Source organism: Paralichthys olivaceus, chromosome 3 (genome assembly GCF_024713975.1).
Source record: "Paralichthys olivaceus isolate ysfri-2021 chromosome 3, ASM2471397v2, whole genome shotgun sequence".
NCBI lineage: Eukaryota > Metazoa > Chordata > Actinopteri > Pleuronectiformes > Paralichthyidae > Paralichthys > Paralichthys olivaceus.
Genome location: NC_091095.1, coordinates 12,223,768 through 12,244,749, shown reverse-complemented (window position 1 = coordinate 12,244,749; position 20,982 = coordinate 12,223,768). Strand labels below are relative to the sequence as shown.

Genomic DNA, 20,982 nt, shown 5'->3' with positions numbered 1-20,982 from the left:
GTGCTCAGAATACAAAGCAAGAACAGAAACATGGTCTTGATTGTTATTTCTACACCTCAAACCAAAGCATGTAAAGTATCTGATGACCTATTCTGTGATTTTGTTTTCCAGGTAATAATATTATTTTTGTTGTAATGATTCCTTCCTGTAAAGAAGAAGGGTTTTTTCTCTGCTGAGGGTTGGATCAGTTCAATGTCTGACTAAATAGTTCTCTGACTACCTCTACCGGTTTTTCCTGAAGATTCGCCCCAGGCTTCGCCAGGCACAGAGAGAGAAAGAGAGAGAGAGAGAGAGAGAGAGAGAGAAAAGAAAGAAACATGCACTGTTTTAGATGTGTGTTCTTTTCTTTTGTTTTACATATCAAAGAGTTATTCATCTTTATTTATATGACATTTTAATTAAGAGACAGTTGAGAGGGGGAAACATGGAGGGGGTGATTGACAGGCTCTCTCTCTCTTTAACAAGTGGGTGTGTCTTCATGTCTCGACACGGCGTGCTGTAGTTGATAGACAGCTGCACTCATCTCTGTACCTGAGACACACGAGGAGAGAACACTCAGAGTCCTCAGAGTGAATGTGACTGACTCTGTGGACACGGCGGCCACCATCCTCGGGCCTCCTGGACGAGCGGGGGACAGCAGCCGGGGACAGGTGAGTACCATCACCTGTAAAAACCATGTAGTACAGTTTAGTCTGTGCAGCTCCAGGATGTGACAGAGTGAACAAACAAATGGGTTTATTCAGTCACCAGTTTTCAGAGCAAACACCTGTTACAGATAGTGTGGATCACAGCGATGAGTCAAACAAAGTTTTAAAAAATCACATGAGCCTGTACACCAGGAAACACCTGAATGTGTGAGCTGCTGTTGCATTTGTTGGTCTATTTAGTAATAAAGCAGGAATTGGAAGAGCAGGATCAAACATGCACCACTGACACACAACACCTAATGCTGACACACAAAATGATAACTCATGTTTACTCTTCACAGGGTTGTTTTTGTATGTGTGTCTGTGTGCATCAGTTCTGTTACCCGCACAGCTAGAAACTTTGCCTGGGAATTTCTGTGAGCAAAAATTTCAGTCATTGTTTCTGGTCGTGTGTGTAATGTGCATCCAAGAACAAGCGGTGGAGCTGTGGATGGAGGGTTTTAGTCAGCTGGAAATGAGTCTGAAGTGGACGAGAGGCCAAACACCTGCATCATCTCTACAGAACCTGACATCTGTTAAACAAGCAGTGGGAATGACAAGCTGCCAGTCCGCTGTTGGCAGGATTCATGTCTAATCGCTCTTTTAATAGCCTGCATCAGGGATCTACGCTCTGATCGGGAACTCATGCGGGTTATTGAAAGTAGAACATGTGTCCTGTCTGATTTTGAAGGTGTTACTCTCCCAGTAGCAGCAGGAGCCACTTTTCTGGTTATGGAGGTGCAGCCTCCAGTAATTTGGTTGTGACATATCCCAGCGAGGGCATGGCAGTGATGTTACCACATGCAGACGGAGTATCAGTATGTCAGGTATGTTGGTGAACCAGCTCCACTCAGCCAATGATGGGTGTAACTCTGTACTTACCTGGAGAGTGGAATGATTTATTAAAAAGTGCGGACAATAAAAAGGCTCCCTGCCTCTGACAGTAAACTGATAGTACAAGGAAACTGAGAAATGAAATGAGCATGTGATTCATTTTGAGAAAAGGAGGCCAAGTTAAAGACAATCCATTCATGCAAGGTGAAAGTATTTCATGTGTATTGTTCTATGTGTATTTTATGGTTTCAGTGATTATGATTGTGTATTTGCTCCTACAGAAATAAAGATGAGACTTTACTGTGTATATGGAACTACTTTCTTGTCTTTCAGCTTGAATTGGTGCAGTTAGTATTTGTATGTGCAAACAGCTGGAGGTTAGTTTTTTCAAACTGGTCTCACTTTCATGTGGTGTTGTTAAACATTGATGTGCAAACACTGACCAGGATAACCTGTGTAACCCTAACCCCTGTGGCATGAACCTGACGAGCCAGCAACACTTCAACTTCAAATGTAAAACGTCAAGGCATGGATGTTTGTTTTTTCCCAGCCTCAATTTTAAAACTCAAAACAGGTACTCAATTTGGTTAAGTGAGAGTGGCAATGAAGGGTAATTACAAGTGTGGTAATGAAATCATTTAAAAACAAACAAGCACAGATATTTATCAAGGTAGTCTGAGGCCTCCACCCTTTAGTTTTACTGATCAGAGTTTCATTGACTTAAAGACATTCATAAACTGTAGAAATGCTGATACAGTTTATTAGATTTCAAAATGCTATAAGTAAAAGCAACTGGTTAATTCACTTTACTTAAAAAAAAAAAAAAAAAAAAGGTCCGTTACATTAAGTGCCAACACACGTGTGTTGATTCATGATTGGAAGATTGCATACAAGCCCAGGATTAAAGAAAGAATTTAAACATAACACTCAATGATGTAGACAGCACTCACATCCAGTCTTATGCACAACATCATCAATATACAAAGACATCATCACAAACCCGTTTGTATATCTAACTTTCAACATGTCCACAAGGTGGTGCTGTCATCAAAGAATAAATTAGGAGTTCCACCTTCGTGGGCGGGGCAACTTTGCTACAACCACAACTTTCTAAGCTTCACCCCCCCCCATTTTCAGGTCCCTGAAAAAAAATTAAACATATGGCACAAATCCCATTCTGTCAACAGTGAATAAAACCTCATCGATTCGACAACACCAGCACGCAAGGCTGCATGTCACCAGCAACACACGTCACATGTAGGCAAAGAAAACAACACATCCATCTTCTCTAAACAGGGAGGGAATCATTTAGAGGCTGATTCATAATTTCAGCAACATTTATTACGAGAGAACATAGAAGCGGTGCTGAGGCCAGCCGAGTCCACCTGAATGTTCAACGACTGAATGTTTGTTGACTTTAGACAAACGTTTCAGTCAATGTAAATATATCCTTCAACAGCAACAGAAAAGAATGGATTCTGGAGCGGAAAAAATTAAATAAAGAAAATAGGTCCCTTCAAGCAGTAATATTTATTTGATGTCAATGAATTTCCCTCAATCCAGACACACTTCCATTGTTGGAACTGCTTCTTCAGACAGGAAATGATCTCTGCCTTTGAGTTTGACACAAAGATAAGAGGACTGGAATTGACGTAGGAATTTTTTGGGAACAATCTGAGGAAAAAGCTACAAAGTACGGTATAAAAATAAATTATAAGGCTCCCTTTCTGAACAAAAATTCCTGGTGGGACAAGATCTGAGGACTAAAGAGAGAATCTTGTATGTTCCACAATTGGTGTGTGGGGGGGGGGGGGGTACATGATTTGGTAACAGGTTTAATTTAAAAAAAACAAAAAGATACATTTTTACATTAAAATAAAATAAAAGCAGATATTCAATCGCACGCTGTCTGTGCCATAAGCACAAGCATGAATTCAGGTTTGACACAGACAAGCCGATGTACATGCATTTCATTTCTGGCTCTTTCATGAGCCAGTTTTGGTTTGTAATTGTAACAAGCCGATATGCAACATTGGCAGGAAGGTGATATATTGTTCAGCAGTATTTGAGCGAGCACATTTTCTGTTCATTCACAGGGAGAAGATTATTGGCATTTTGTGGCTTTAGCCCTTTCTAACAAAAACGAAGAGGGAGCCAGATCATTGGATATAGAGCTGAAATGCATGTACACAGTTGTACACTTTCAGTAAGCATGCACATAGAAACAGTGAGTCGTACACAGAATATCATCTTTCAGTTGGAGGGCGAAGGGGATATAAGTGTCCCCTGTCACAAGCTGAAAAAGACATTTAAATGTCCATGGCTCATCACAAAGCTCCGCCTCCTCTGCACTGGAACAACGCGGTAAATGTCAGAACGACCAGCATCTTGATAAAAGGCTTATTTATTTTTTTGTTTTGTTTTAATACAGCAATGGAAACATGTCCCTCCGGAGTCATACGCTGTGTGGCACATGGATAAGGCCTGCGAAGCCTCGTTGAACAGCATGACGAGAACAGATCTGCAGCACGGGTGATACAAAGCAGCTGCCGTGTTGGAATCTAAGACACTGTAGCATCCATGTTGGACCAGACAGGCACGTCCCATTAAGAGTCATGAGGAAATGAGAGATTGCATGGTTATATCCAGCAGAGGCCTCGAGCCCTTGTGATGGCATGGTCCACAGATGGGACGAACATCAGCACATGACGAGCACAGCAGACGAGGAGCCAGTTCCTCTATTTCAACAGCTAAGAATAATGGGAGTTATGTCACAAAGCTGCTCTTTTGGCTTGTCTTGGTGTCGAGTCAGTTAAAAGAAATAACAATCAGAATTTACAAATAAAAAAAGGAAAAGATGAGTGTGGTTCCAGCACTCACAGACCCACTTCCTTAAGTCTGGGCAAACTTTGGAGGGTGAAAAAAAAACAAACAAAAAAAAAACCCATTGCAAACTCATTAGATTGTCCCAAAGCTTTTGGTCAACAGGGTGTGAATGGTTGAAAACAAAAAGATAAATTATATATATATATAAAATAATAAAAAAAGGACCGACAGCATGCCTGGACGTGGCCTGAGTCACCGCTTGTAATAGGCACCTGGAAAAGAGAAGAGAGGACTGTGATGAGAAACTGTGCCGGTCATTTTTCACCATTGATTCACTGAGAAAATAATCAGCAGACATTTTGTGTTCATGTGTTTTGGGAGTGTAGCTTTGACAAGAGGGCTAGTGGCAGGGGGTGGGAGGTGTGTAAGCTAAAAAGCAAACTAGTCTTATCATCCTACAGTATGATAAGACTAGTTGAGTCATATGAGGTCACTGTGACCTTTGCCCTCTGAAATCTAATCCGATTAGCTTTGAGTCTGAGTGACAACTGGTCCACACTTGAGGAAACCATCCAAATCTAATCAGTTAATCAAGAAATTCGTGAAGACGTGCTTGACATATCTAGTTCAAGAGAATGGAACTGATGGACGGACAACCTGAAAACATAAACCAAGGAGTACACATCTAATCTGTAGAAAAATAAAAACCAGCAATGGTAACAATATTTACTGATGAGAGTGTGGTCATTAAACAAAAGGAGCATCCTTATTGAATGAAACAGAACTTTGTTTGAATGAAGTAAACAGCCTCTCTCTCTCACATCGACGTGGTACCTTTGTAAGCAGCCTCAGGTCTGGTGGGAGCACGTGGAGGGGCAGGATGGTCCGAGTAGCCGTAGCCAGGATTAACATTCTCATAGTCGTGTGGTTGTCGAGGCTGAGGAGGCCTGAGACATACAGAGAGAGAAAAACAGAAAAAAAGTATGTACAGATTGAGTTTCTACTTGTTGGACTGGAAATGTTTGGTTTTCAGAAGTGATGAGTCTTGTACCTGGCAGGCTTGTTGTGGTTCCTCTGCCTCTGGTGTTCATACTCCTCTCGTGTTCTGGGCCGCACGACTTCCTCCGAATTTGGCTGGAAAACAACAAAAAATTACAGCTTCTATAATTATGGTTTTTCTACCACAGTGGAAAGACAGTTCAGCAAACATTTTTCACCCCACATTTTAAACTGAGTATAGCGATGGAAAATTACCCTGTAGTCTCCTTCTTGCCGCCTCCTTTCCATTGCCATCCTCTCCATGGCCAACCTCTCCCTCTCTCGTTCCTTCTCTTTCTCCCGGTCTCGATTCTTCCTGTACTCCTTTTTCTCTTGTTCCATCAGCAGTCGGGCAATTTCCTGTGAGACACAGACACGTAAACATCAACTGGATAAAAACAGCCACACATTTTACAATCATAGGTCTGTTTAAGTATTAACTTACTGACATTAGATATTCAGGATTTTATGTCAAAACAGATTCAGCTGACTGAGCTCAGGATATGAAATATTAAAATAGCACAGGTAGTGTGAGAAACGTTTCCAGATGTTATTTCTCACCTCATCCTGCGCCACTTGGGCTGCATGCATGTGCCCCTTGCTCCCCTGAAACGAGAACATAGTCAAGAAGTCACATTTAGTCCCGAGTGGAACACATTGTTCTGACATTATATAACAGGAAATGACAGAGATTGAGACTTTCAGGATGATGTTTTCACAATCATTCTTCAAGTCATTAATTGCAGTGGTTCTCAAGGATGTCCGTGAAAAGATCACCAGATTCATCCATTAAGTTATCATGATGTTTGGGTATTCTGTGTTGACATGGTAAAAATATTTCTAATGCATGTCGAATTTCTTTCTAAGAAACCCTTTGTGTTGTTTTCTGTGGCTAAGTAGACATGTAAGAAAATAGGCAAATTATTCCAAGGGACATAAATGAGGGGTTCCCTGAATATTTTCTCTTGTGGGGTCCTTGGCTGAGAAAAAAATTAAGATTTATAGCAGAATTATTACAGTTCTTCTGTCTCAGGTAATCTGATCACAAGTAGACAGTTTAGCTCTAAGTACAGTGTGAACACACACACGACACATTGATGACTGATTTGTGATCCTCCTCTGAATGTGGTCTGAGTGATTGTGGCCACATTCTATTAATAGTGTGAACGCAACGGCGTCCTTGTCCACATCGAAGGATCGCTTACTCAGCTGACGCTGTCCGACCCGCGACAGTTTCATAATGAACTGAAAGTATTTTTAGACTTCGCAGAGTTTCCCATTAATTGATTTATGACCACAACATATTGATCATCTATTTTTATCTGCTTTACCATTTCAAATGATATTTCATTCTAGCACTGTGTGCTGCACATTGATTTGCTCCCTGCCATCCTTTCTGTCTCTCACAAACACACAGACATAGTCAGACTGTCTAAAACCAACATCACATTTTGGTCTTTGCAAACAGAGACGATGTGCGTGCTAACTTGCATATACAGCGGGGAACACAGATCGCATTGTAATGCCAGGTGTGAACTGACATACTCTGACAGAACTGTCCACTTGAGATCAGATCACACAAGATGCATGTTAATGCTGGATATGAACAGAGGCTCAGTATTCATATCATACTGAAGCTGCTGTGACAGTGCAGGTGCACATTTTTTTAAGCATGTAATCATAATACAAAACCAAACCTTATTCATATACTTTTTAACACAAAAACATAGTCCACTGGTGCCTATTACATACCTACTATTTTGATATTGGATTCATTATGAACTTACAATCTGACCTTACTTCACATTAACTAGTAGCTGGATGTAAAAATGTAGCTACTGCTCTTTGTAGTGCTTGAGGTTGCTCTTGGTTTACAGTATTTATTCCTGCAAACATTAATGTCTACATTTTTAACATGCACATGAATCTGGTCACCGTTTTTTTTTGTGTAAGCATAAATAAACAAAATACCTGTCTTGCTTCCTTCCCCACCTTGATTTCCTCATCTTGCAGTTTCCTGGCTACCTCCATGTCCTTCAGCTCCTGCTCTCGGATATCCAGCTTGGTGAGCCCCTTGGTGGCCTCGCTCAGCTTGTACTCAGTTTCTGCTATGACTGCTCCGCTCCCCCGGTGCACAATACGACCTGTGGATACCAACACAGTACATTAACAACAGATTGAGGCTGCAGCTACAAACTACTATCATTGTCGAATCATTTGTTGCTTTTTATTTATCGATTGTTTTTGTGATGATTATGTAATTCTTAATTTCCCAGAACAAATGGTTATCAACAGTTGAAAACCAATAAATTATGTTTGATGCATTCTAGATGAGTTTTTGCATGTAGATGAATGACAAAATGAAATGATGAAAATAAATATCTGTCAATGACTTATCAACAGTTTCAGCTCAACAATACAGTCAATTGGAGTTAGATTAAAGCCAAAAGGCAACAAAAAGGGCTGCAGTGCTTCTCTACTGGTGTTTAGTTTGATTCCTTTGCCTTTGGGATAAAACATTACAACCAGCTCAGCAGCCATGAAGCCCTTTGTGAATGCCACATTTCAGCACATCAAAAATCTGTGGAGCTATTCTACGAGACAATCACAGCACACAGTTCCGTCTCTGCACAGTGAAATTGCAAGAATGAGCAAAACCCACGGCAAAACATCAACAAATCAAAACCAATCAAATCAATCAAAATCTGACTAGAGAGCAGAAAATTAGTGTCTTCATTAGTAGTTGTCATGTCACAGTAGATCAACCCACCACCTGAGATTGCCAAGCTTTAGCACACCACACAAACACCCACGCAGAGCCCAGAGCGAGGCTCACAGTGGTACCTGTCTCTGCGCTGGGATGAGAATGACTGCGTTCCTTGCTGGGACCCTCTCGAGGGTCCCACAATTCCCTGGTGTCCCCTCTGCCTTCGTTGCCCCTGGACTCATCAAACACCTCTTCCGGGTTGGATTGGACACGCTGTCGACCCCCAGCTCTCCTCTCACCCTCGTCTTCCAACCTTGCCCAGTACCTGCCATGACCCTGCTCCAAATAACCCTCATCCAGTCCTCTCTCCACACTCCTGGTTCTTGCTCGTGCACTCTCTTTTTCTTTTCTTTCTCTTTCTCTGTATCTGTCCCCACTCCGTCCTCTATCTCTGGATTTTTCCCTGTCTCTTCCTCCTGTTCTCATCCCCCTGAGGTCCGGCTCTCTGTCTCTCCTCTGGTCTTTTCCCTCATGTTTATCCAAGTATAGGTCTCTGCTCTTGTCTCGATCACGATGCCTGTCCCTCTCCTTGTCTCTCTCTATGTGGGTATGTAGTGGAGGAGGTCTGGCTGGTCTTTCTTTGCTCCTTACCATTCTCTCTGGGTCCTCCCCCCCGTGGCCTCTGGCTCTGCCAGTCTGTGTGGTTTCATACTCTGGGTACCTGTCCCCATGCTTTCTTCTAGAGGGCAGCAGGTGCTCAGGGGACGGATCTGCATGCCTGCTTCGCCCTCCTTCTGCCACCAGGTGGTGCTCAGGGTATCTAGAGCGGCTGTGGGGTGCTGCTGGGTCCTGTCTTGGGTACCTGCTCCTTTTGGGCTCTGTTGAGCTATAATCTGGGGAGTAATCACGATGTGAGCCCACTGGGGCATGTTCATCATATCGGCCTGGTGAGGAGGATTTGTGGTGGGTGTGTTTGTCCAAATCAAGAGGTCTTCTTGTAGCTGAGCACGGTAGAGATGAAGGAGCGAGGGTGGAAGGAGGGCGGAGCGGAGAGAATGATGAAAACATGAGGTGAAAAATAACAGAATGGTTTAGGCTGAGATGATTAGTAAGCACTGAGCTAGACATGGGACTGATGAGAGAAATGGTCAAAAGACAGCACGCGATACAAATGTTAGTTAAGATTTCATGTGCACCCAAAATATCCAGAGATGTGGTTGTTACTCTCAGAAAAATGAAAGAGGGGGGAGGAAAGTGGCAACAAGTGTTTTCAACTTAAATCAAACACAGTTAGTGTAAAGCTCCCAACACTTGTTGTTTGACGAACACAGCTGAAAATGAATATGTGACAACAATACAAACTTACTACGTACTATAACTGAGCATGACTGACTAAGAGGAGGAAAAATGAACTTGAACAACATGTTCATCTCTGAGAACTCAGTCCTGCTGGGAGTTGGCCTGTGACTGACAAAAGTTTGAATGAAAACAAAGAGTTGAAAAGCAAATAAGGAAATACAGAGCTGAGGTGAGTCCGCTCAGCCGTGAGAGTCAGCTCAAAGGAATTTCAGCCATCTAACCTGCTGCTTAATGTCTAATCGACCGTGTTGATGTTCAAAAACCTTAAAAAAAGGAGGCGGGTGGAGCCAGACAGATACCTGCCTTAAAGTGAGTGGTTGGAGTATTTGCTATCCTCTGTCTCTATTAGACTTTTAAATGCACTCCTCTATCTTTCACCTACCTCCCCACCTTTTTCCAGTTGTATACCTGTCATGTAGAGATAGGTTCTGCCCCCAGGCTGGTTTAAGTGCGACCTTAATCCACTGGATTAAGAAACTCACAGGCAGCAGCCTCTCATTTCCCATGAGGAGCAGCCAATAACATCCCCTAATGAAAAGCTACATGATACCGAAGAAGTGTGAATATATGCGTACATGTGATTAAAAGGTTATAAAATCTAGTGGGGTGGAGATTTCAAATGCAACACTTCTATGAAACATTCACAAACAATTGCACGATTGTGAAAAAGCTCAGTGACTGAGTCTCAAAGCTGACCACCATCGTGTACAGTTTCAACCTTGTAACCTGCATATCTTGTTACTGTCACATCGTTCCCTTAGAGTATTAGAAGGAGAGTAAACAAAAAAGCTGAATCTGTAATACTGTGAGCACATTCACACTTCTGCAGTTGTGTGCGTACACACATTCAGCAGGGACGTCTGAGGTGGGTGGTTATGTAACTAAAAAGGCTGTACATCAAACATAGAGCACCTGGTATTGTCACACATATTCTAGTATAAAGAGAGGAGGGCAGAATGACACAGTCGGCAAAAGCAAAGTGTCGTCCTGACCACCTGGTTGGTGTGTGTGTGTGTGTGTGTGTGTGTGTGTGTGTGTGTGTGTGTGTGTGTGTGTGTGTGTGTGGTTTAGAGGTTTAGAGATGAATGGCTGGTGATCCATAGGACAGATAGACTGATAGCTGGAGACATTTGCCCAGTCCTGTTTATGTCAACACAGAGGCTGTGTACATTTCAAACGTCGCCTGGGAACCTACTCTCATGGCCTCTTCACAGCTGCTGCCTGTATCACGTGGTTTACTTATATGAATAACCACAAAGCCTGAAAAGTAGCACAAGGTTAAAAAAAACCTTCTGTGTCACTAACAGTGTGGGGAGACTAATGATAAAAGCATAGGGGCCAACACAACAGCAGTCCTCCAGGGGAAGCAAGAATTATCAGATCTATAGTGAATATATTGTGGATCAGAAAAGAAAATGAACTTCATAACAGAAAAGTCTCTCTCTTCTTTCTCTTTTCTCTTTCTTTCTTGACATGGTGATTGCACAGGATGCCAGATTGACTGACATAAATCGTAACATTTGACACAGTAGCCCTCTTCATCTTTTACTTAGAAATACAGTAACTCATTTTAATCTCAGAGATGTGATGATGTTTGAAAATGCTTGAAATGGAAAGTAACTATGTGACAGTGAGATGCTCATAAATATGTTATAGAAGCATAACAAACCTATCTATGGACAAATGTGTTTTTGTTTTTACAGGTACATAATATCAGTTGGTAAATCTTAATATTTTCTTAATGCATTTGTATTTAACTGGAGATTAATTTAACATCCAAGGTCAGATCTGATTACAATAAGTATTTCAGCTGAATCCAAAAGTAACCATTTTCAACTGGTTTCTATTGAATGGGAGGGAAAAGGTACATTATTTGTCTGTAGGAGCCCACAAGTCTCTCTTCAAGGTTAATCACATGCTTATGAATGCACTCCAGAATCACCGCCTCCAGTCAAAAATAATCTCCAGCAGCGTGCAGCATCAGGGGCTCAGCCTCATAAAGTCAGAGCTGAAGATTAAATCTCAGTCTACAGAAAGAGGCATATGTTCACCCATGTCCCTAAACACAGACAGACCCATATGGGCAACAAATAAACACATTAAAATGAGCCAAGTATGTTCTCCCTACCTCCATGATCCTCAAAATACTCCTCCTCATAGTTCGCTTCCAGCTGTTTCTGTCTCCTCCGCTCCTCTTTCATCTCCTTTTCCTGCAGCTTACGAGCAATGGCCTATAAACAAATAATGCAAACATGTAAACATGTTGCCCCACATGAATATGAAAAAAAAAAACCCTGTTTGGACAGAGCTGGAAAAAATATGTCACTTTGTTGGTGAGTCAGCGTGGTTTCAGACTTATCAGATTACAGTGGTGAGATGTGTCACTGGTGTTTTGAAATGGAACAAACAAGTAATAACATTCTTGAGTGTCCCTGTCAGTTACATCATTTTTTATAGTACTATAGAGCAATGAGACCACAACAACACAGAAACATCCTGATTTCGGCTCATAGGGAGTAAACATTGTGATTAAAAACACATCACATGCTAATGTACAACGGGGGTGACTCATGTACAGTGACCTACCCATTACAATACATCAAGTCCAATCATTGACGTGTGGATGTAACCAAACGTGCTTGAATGGGCAGAAACATCTGATGGCGTGTGTGTTTCTTACCGCATCCTTTTCTTCCTGCTGTCGTTGTTGTTCTGCCTGACGGACCAGTTCTTCCTGAATCTCCTGGGCGATCTCGTTATCTTGGCGCTCGCTGAGGTTTCAATGGGTTCCCATGTGTTGTAGTATGTATATGGGGAGGAGGTTGAACAAATTTACAGATACAACAATGTTAATCAATAATGAGAATTTTGATGATGACGTAGATGTGTTCGTCTGAAATTCTTCTAATGTGAATGCAAGCACTTTGTTAATACACAAGAAACCTTCTTTTTTTTTTTTCAACCATGTTCATGTATTTTTTCAATAGCTCAATGTCACATTGCGCAATTTCTGTTGATACTTGCCATTTTTACCTTCACCAAGGAATTTATAGTTTAATTTTCATTTCTTTGGTCGTTAGCTTATGCAAAAACTACTCAAATTATTTCCAAGGAAGAACCCCTACATTTTTGGTGCAGATCCGAATTATGGGCCAATTCGAGGATTTTATATTTTTCTGTTAATACAGCAGACTGAGATTTTCAAAAGTTATACAAATGCAAAAAGTTCCAAAAATAAAGCAGGGACAAAACACAATATCCTCTCAGTGAGACAATAGTCATATTACATAAGAACAGTGAGCCCAAGTCCTCAGCTTTCAACCTGTCTAGCATGTTGTGAACGATGACGTGTGTGCTTCAGACGGGAGCAGGAATGTCTCTGGCTGTTGCGCAGTTGATCTCAGCAGCTCACTTTGGTTCACTTGCATCTTTAAAGCAATTGATTTTGACAAAAACACCATCTGCCTGGAGGGCTGGTATGCAAAGATTGTTTCTCTGTTTTTGTGTGAGACATGCATAAGTGAAATATTTTACTAATGGGGAACTACAACAGCTTCACTACCCTGAGCTTCACTTGTGTTTGACCCCAACAGCTGACAGCTCTGAAGAACTTACGCTGCATTCTCCTGTGTCTGTGTTTAGTTAAATGGGAGAGTGGCTGTATGTGAAGTAGCTCTGGCAAAGAGCAGGGTGGATGGCAGTGTAAGCTCCCAGCATGAAAAGCAGATTTGGCCTGTCTGCATCATTTGTGGAGCATCTGGCTTCTCCCCGGGGCTGCAGTCCTATGGCTGGAGCTCACTGTGTCTGTGTGAGCTTGAAACAATGACCTCACTGAGCTGTGAGTCAGCACTTTTATTTCAGATTTTAAAAAATTTGCAGAGCAGATAGAATCCAGTGCATTTTGCATGCTCTGTTGCAGCTCTGGGCAGAGGCAACAGAAGAAATATCTATGTTTAGGAACGGTCACTGAATCTTGATTTACGTTTCTGCCTCAGGCCATTGTGGACAGTGCGCGTGGGTGCAGCATAGTTTTGGACGAGCTGCTGGAGCAGACCCAAACTTCTGATGGAGTACAGTATATTTATGTAGTAGGACTTGGATAGGACATAGAGACCAAAAGAAATTATAAATATCTGCTTGGGCTGCCTGGGACTTTTCAGGATTTCATAGCAGTGGGTGATACGTTTTTATAGACAGTACAGTTTTTGATCTTTAAGTGAACTGTGGTGTTCCACAGGGTTCACTTCTGGGTCCAAAATAATTTATTTTGTATTTAAATGGTTTTCATAATAAAAAAAAATAAATCTAAAAATATTTTATTATATTATATATATTTTGTATTTATTTACTGTATTTTAATACAAAACAAATGTGGCCTAATTAATAAAAAACAACTCCCTTATGCTGTATAAATCATAACTACTTAACAGCTTTTCATGTAAACTCTTGATCTCATGTAATTTATTTTCTTTTTTTTTTTTTCTTTTTTTTTTAATCAGGTGATCATGTCTCATTTCTTGGCGTAACAACTTCTTCGTGTTTGGTTTTATCATATGAAATACAATGTGTGTGAGAGAGAGAGACACCCACATGTCAACGTGCTGTTTCTGGCTCTGGATCTTTGCCCTCTTATCCTCCTCTTCCTGTAGTTTCTTGGCCACCTGCAGGTCATTCTGCACCAGGCGACTCTTGTGGACATTGGACGCCAAGTGGCTCTCAACTGTAGACACAAACAAATAAACATTGCTCTTAGCACTGCTGGAGTATGTCAGCTGGCTGGAATGCACTACTTGTTGAGGCATTCGCTGGATGATGAACAACAAACCACTGCCAAGTTTATTTACAGATATGACACTTTCTTGCTGTTATCTGGTCTTAAAGACCAGCTGTTCAGATGGTCTGCAGAAAACAAGATCGAGGACAGGCGCTTCAGTCTGTGGTAATAAACAGAGAGTGCTCTTAGTCACTGAGAAATGAATGTTCGCAGCTGAGCCCTCATTCCAAGGTTGTGTGATGGTACGTTGTGGTCCATAACAGATGATAAATCCTGCCTGCTGACGCACTCCAAGTGCTTTGTAAGCATGGAAAGCATCACTCACACGCTCAGCTCTGTTTCACCTGCAGATCGATTTGGTCCCAGCTTTCATGTGAAAAGCACCAAATTACATTTGGCAATTTACCCGCTAGAGGCTCCATAAAGTTTCTGCTCTCTCACCCGGGGAGATTGAAAGGGGAAACAGTGAGTCACACCTGTGGCAACTTGGTAAAAAGTCAAAGGCCTGACATTGATTTTTGTTGTATGACGTTGATAAATTGTTTAAGTTTATGACACCTCACAATAAAATATCTGAGGACAACACTGATGAAACAGCCCAAGATAAGGCTATTATTTATCCAATGCCACACTGTTCAACAATGAAATGGATTCATCTTTCAAAGCAGAAAAAAACTAAACGTGACTGGACATTGTGACGTTTGTTCAGCCAACAAAGTCAACCTTGAAGAGGTCTCACGTCATTCACAAAGGGGAGTTGAGGTTAGATAGCTGGAATTTCTGAACCTCTGACATGTCAAGTGTGAATCTGTACACTGAAATAGAAAGCGTAAACGAATTAACTGTTTTCGATGCAACAATTGTATTTTCCTGTGTTCTGAATGTTCAACATTTTTAATTGAAATTAATAATAAAATAGTACATGATAAAAGCCATGTGATCTAGGGATAAAGTGGCATTGCCCATTGTGAACTGTCCGGTTGTCAGCTTGTGTTCTCCTACATTTTTCCAGCTTAAGTCAGATCAGGTAATGTGGCACAACAAAGGGAGCAGAGGGAGATGAGCCCTCAACCATCACTGAGGCTTTCAGATAGTTGATGACAACACAAAGACAGGTCTGCCAAAACCAAATTAACTCCAGCAAAACCAGAGCCTAGTCTGCAAGGCGTGGCTGGGTGACATCTGACCTTCTTTCTTGCAGACCTTAAACTTATACTTTATTGGTGATAGATATAGCCACACATATTTATGAAAACAGAAAGAAACTAAGTTATGTTTTCACTGTCAACATTCTGAAGTTTCCGCTCCTTCAATAGCGGAAAAAAAAAATCTGAACACAAAAACCTCTTTCTGGTTCCTGTCAGAATGTAGCTGAAGGGGGAGGAACTGCACATGTCCCCTTGTGTGATGGAAGGGAGGCCTTATTATGTCTGGGTGTGTTTGTCAGTGCGTCCTGGCAGAAAAGACCCTCAGCGGGAGGTGGCCTAACCTACAGCAATGGTAGGTAGCTACTATAAGACTAAATTAAAGCTTTTTGGGAGGTGGAAAAACACTTAAATTAAAAACTATATGAATGAAAAACAAAACCTTTATGGGGAGTCTCCAAACTGCCTTTTTAAATAATGTGAAAAAGATGTCAGTTAATTAGACACATATGATCTCTCATAAAACCACCAGCATGTAATGAGTTATGCAGGGGTAAGCACATAACTGAATAAATACACAAGTCTGACAAACATAAAAAGCAGAAGAGTAAGGGAGTGTGTGCAATTGCACAAAAACAATCCTCTCTAAGTGCACACACACTCAACCAGTTTGAGGCAATAGTGAGATCTATATATACAGCTGCAGCACACACAATTAATGTGATCCAGGCAAATCCCATGCACCACTCAACTGTGTCCTGCCACAGCCCTGCTCTGATACAGTACTGTAGTGGCATCGTGCACCATTCACATGGTGAACTGTGAGGCTGAGGCAGGGTTTATAGGCTTACTGACACTGCAGTTTAACCTCCTACATATATAACAAATATTCCAAAAGGGAAAAGTTGAGCATGTGAAGTGCCTTCATAGTTTAACTGTTAAGATCTAAAACAATTTTCATAATTTGTTTGTCTGAAAAAAAAGTGGACCAGGAAAGCAGCTAGGAGGTTTGACAAAAATCAGATCTGATGTAGAAAACATACAACGATAAATGATTTAAGTGTTTTAACAGACTCCAGAAAAAAGGGCAAGGAACTATCTGGATGAGCTATCTGATTTTTTTCCATCTAAATAAAAAACAGGATCCAGCAAAGAAAGCTGAGTTTTTTATCTGGAGGTCTGTTCTGTGATCGGAGGCATTGAGAGCAAGGAAGCAGATGTTTGAAATAAGTAGGTTTATGTCCTTTCAGGTGGAGATATGGGAACTAAATCTGAAAAATATTATAGTCTCTTCTTACTTTCTTGTTCCTGTAGGTTGTAGGCGAGGCAGTGGTCCTCCAGAACTGCAAAGTCTCGGCACACTGAAAAAAACAAATAGAAAAAACATCGTCAGAACAGAAAATTAAATGTTTAACACTTGATAACCAAATTATAACTACTTTATTATGATATGAGATATGAAAATAGAATGTTTGAACATCTTGAGAACGTGTTATGGTTTGGTTATTTTTGTGTCAGCACGGACATGAAGTGAAACTGTAAATGAGGAACCCATCGTTCACACTTGGGCAAAAAAAGAAACCTTGAACAAAAAGGATGGAATATAAACTTCTCATCTTTTTCTCAAACATTATTTAAGGAGAGAAGACCCTTAAGAAGTGAGGAGTGCTGCTGGCTTGTTTAATCCCTAAAGTGGTGAAGTACATGAGTGAAACTACCAACATTATTTTGTGTGCAAATGCGCAAGGCACAGACAGAGATACAGTAAATGTATTTGTGTATTTTAATCCTATCATGTATCCTAAATTACATTAAACCGGTGATCAGCCACTGAGACGTAGTTAAATGATCTTAAAGCTCTAGCGAACAGATTAGTCAACAGTAGCACTAGGAGGTAAACCACCAGACACAAGGAGATCTGAAAATCCTGATAGTCATTTATTTGTGATTAACATTCTGTGACAGAAACATAAATGTTTGGCGTAAGCTCAAGGACTAATGTGCCACCACTCAGGCTAAAATCAATACCTCAATTAGATACACCTCAAATACACATATCAAACTCACAATTACTGCGAACTCCTTTAACCTGACCTCCTTCGTTCCATTAAACAGATTTAGTATTTAGTGCTTACGCCAAAGTCGCCTACTGTACTGAAACTTGCATATCATCCCTCCCCCTGGATAAAAGCATCTGCTTCAAGAGTAAATGTATATGTACACACATATACTTTGAAGAGGATGAGAAGGATTATTGGCCAATAATGTGTAAAACAAAAAATAAATGTGCTTGTTTTCAATCTTACACAGAAACCCTTTACAACAAATCTATATCAAACCGTTTCCATTCATGGTTTCAATATTACTGAATACTGCCAGAATGCTGTTAACATTCATTCTGGAAACAATTGTACAGAGGGTTGTAGGAAGGGAGTTCAAAATCCCGAGACAATCAACACGTCATCTCAAGTGTTCTGAAATGTCAGCAATCTTCAAACGTTGACAGTTTCCTGTGTAGGAAACGGAAGAATCTCAGGGACATCTGTACGACCTCTCTCACAACCTCAACTAATTATGGACGTTGGAGTATCTGTATGTTTAGTATAGCATCTGTGTCCACACACTAACTCCTGTTTAAGGATGATATTCTTGAAATACTGCAGTGAGTAACCTTTCTTCAGCTGCCAAACTCAAATACAGAAGAATACATTTAGGCCATGATTTCATCTAACAGGAAGCCACCACAATGCTGAGAGGGAAAGTCATTCAGGGAGGACCAGAATACAAAAACCTTTAACTTGCTTGAGTTTTTCCTTTTACCTTCTCTTGCTTTATGGTGAGAATCATACATGGTTTATGTGTAAATATTCAGTGTTCAGTCCTTCCTCTGACACTAATCTTGCATATAAAGCTCTCCTCTTCCTCTCAGCCACACTTAATAACCTCACACAGCCTGGCTCAGGGCCCATCATCTGCTCCCACAAAGGTTACTTCATGCACATAAAAAATAATAACCAAAAATAGACCTGATGTGTGTTGGACATTAGAGATAGGTTTGAGAGAAAAAATGTTTCTGTAAATATTACAGACAGGCCTGGGACACAAAGAAAACTCAGATGAGTGGTCCAGACCATGTGTTTGCAGTAGATGGGTGGATGACACAGTGAATGTTTGAAATAAACAGATACTGGAGCGAAGGGCAAGACCTTCACTAAGCCCCCACCCACTGCCTCAGATCAGTAAGGGATTTAATTATCGAAGACCATTTTCAACCATATGCTTAATCTTCTTATCCAAGAAAAAACGATTTATTGTGGCAAGTATGGCAATACCAGTCGAGTAAAACTAGTCGAGAACATTTTGGTTTGTGGGACTGATCTTTTTAAAGCCAGTAAAAGGCAACACTTCCTAAAAGGCAGTATTTGAATAAATTGCACTCAGTAGATTGTGTACCTCCATCAAGTTCCCCAAATGTGCCTGTTTTCCCCCCATCAAGATCAAGGAATTATTAAAAACAAACAAACATACACCCCATCTTGCAATGTTACAGAAAATGATTTTAGTAGTAATCAAACAAACCAACAAACAAACAACTGCAAAGGTAACTGTGTAGTTTTTCCAACGAGTGACTAAAGTGAATGATATCTGCAAGCTATGGATTCATGTCTCAATTAAGGGTAGAAACATTAGCTTAACGTGACACAGAATGAGTGGAGTCTTTGTGCCTCATGTGCAGCTGGAAATATCAAAACCACAAGTTCAGTTCACGTGTGATCAACAGCACAGTGAAAACTAGACAGGCTCCCAATATTTACTATGATCCAGATACACGAGGGGTGAAGCTGACACTTTTCCAGCAGCTTCCTTCTCCCTTGCCTGTGCAGACTGGATCAGCAGTGAGAATGCACGTTCCTTCTCCCTCTGACCAGAATAACAAGCATCCTGCTGAGCAGCTGCTTCACACTAGGCTCCTTAGCTGCCCTGCACAGCATCACATCCAGGATCTGCTTCAGAGTGAAAGCTCCACTCTTGACTTGTTTTTACACCTTCTGCTGTAATTGATAAAAGTTCTGGGTGTGTGTAGAAGTCATGTGGGAGAAAGGGTTAGTGATGCAGCCCTGTCTTTTAGGATGATGTATGAAAGCAGCATATTGATTGTGCAGCCAAAGGCACAAGTGGGATCAGATGTGAAATTCCATCAAAACAAAAACAAAGGCATGTAGACCTCCGAGCTGAGGCTGAAGCACACACTACTGCCCAGCAGGCTCCAGTGTGAACGCTGACATGTCGGCTGACATGTCGGCTGACTGCAGTGTGGCTGTGTGTAACCCACACATGTCGTGACAGACTGTGAGTGTGTGTGTGGCTCCAAAGTCCCTCCATATGAAGGGGGACGTGTGGAGCTGCCTGTGATAGAACACAACTGGCATTGACAGGAAACACATCAATCTGGGATACAAAATCTGGCGCGACACCGCATCACTGAGCTCTACCTGCCTCCAGACTAACAGCGCTAGCATTCATTAGCAAGGTGTGCTAACACGTCACAGCCGCGCTGTGTGAGGACGATAACAAACACTCGGTTAGCATAAAGCTAGCCGGACACAACACCGGCTAGCTACACTGAGCCGGAAACATTATAACGTGGACGTTACCCTCTTTCACTCCGGGCAGCTCATTCTGGTCGATGCTAACGTTACATTCAGCCATGTTGTCAGCGACAATAAGTCAGGATACAAGCCGGTGACGGTGAATTATACGTCCACGCTTCTCCGAAGGTTAACGGCAGCTTGATTGATCGTCCGGACTCATAAAGCCGATTGATGGTTCAGGTGCTGGACGGCCCTGTTGATTGGTTTCGGTGGCGTCTCTCTCTCTCTCTCTATTTCTCTCTGTGTGTGCGTGTGTGGGTGTGTGTGTGTGTGTGTGCGCGCGCGCGCGTGTGTGTCCTTCCTCCACACAAACAGCAGAGACAACAAACACCAGCTTCCCCCACAAACGCTTCAAAATAAAAGTCTGCCACGTAGCTCCCGCTGCTGCTCCCAGCTCTGAGCTGAGTCTCTGAACAGTTTGAACACCGTGTGTCAGAAACACTCTGATCTCACGCATGTTCCCTCAGCGACACACTGATCCACCCCAAGTGTCTGAAGGTGTCACAGGTGGTTCCCTCCTGCAGCTGTGAGACTGTGCGACCGTGAACTACACGCACCATCCTGAGTCCAAAGTCCTTTTAAGGACACAATCATACAATGGTTCATGTGCAATCCATTCACTGTACACATTCTATTATCCTATATTTTTCTTATTCTTATTTTATGTCTTTGATTTTATTGGAAAGCACTTTGAGCTGCGTTTTAAGTATGAAAGGTGCTGAAAAGAATTGTATTAATCTTCTTCTCACACTACACAGATTTTCTTGTTTGTACTGTATATTATATTTTTATATTCCTTGCCCTTAAGTATTGCACGTTACTTATTACTTACTGATGCCTAGTTTTGACTCTTGCTTCTGTAATATTGCAAATGTCTCCATTGTGGGACTAATAAAGGATTACCATATCTTATTATTTGATTGATTGATGATTTAAAACCCTTTTCACAGGAACCAGCACT

The 20,982-nt window shown here is 41.4% G+C and overlaps 1 protein-coding gene across 2 annotated transcripts; it reads right to left on the bottom strand.

Moving 5' to 3' along the window:
* Positions 1–2,253: 2,253 nt before the first annotated feature.
* ccdc50a (coiled-coil domain containing 50a) lies at positions 2,254–20,334 on the bottom strand. Of its 2 annotated transcripts, XM_020081300.2 has the most exons (12): positions 20,025–20,330; positions 16,668–16,730; positions 14,041–14,170; positions 12,131–12,221; positions 11,579–11,681; positions 8,229–9,092; positions 7,356–7,528; positions 5,946–5,990; positions 5,601–5,744; positions 5,398–5,480; positions 5,181–5,293; positions 2,254–4,618 (listed from the first exon to the last, which is right to left on the bottom strand). In XM_020081300.2, exons 1-12 carry the CDS (start codon positions 20,077–20,079, stop codon positions 4,599–4,601), a joined length of 1,884 nt encoding a protein of 627 aa, XP_019936859.2. In that variant the 5' UTR covers positions 20,080–20,330; the 3' UTR covers positions 2,254–4,598. The 2 variants fall into 2 exon arrangements, with proteins under 2 accessions (XP_019936859.2, XP_019936862.2); XM_020081303.2 differs by lacking the exon at positions 8,229–9,092 and having other exon boundaries at positions 20,025–20,334.
* Between the last annotated feature and the right edge of the window lie 648 nt (positions 20,335–20,982).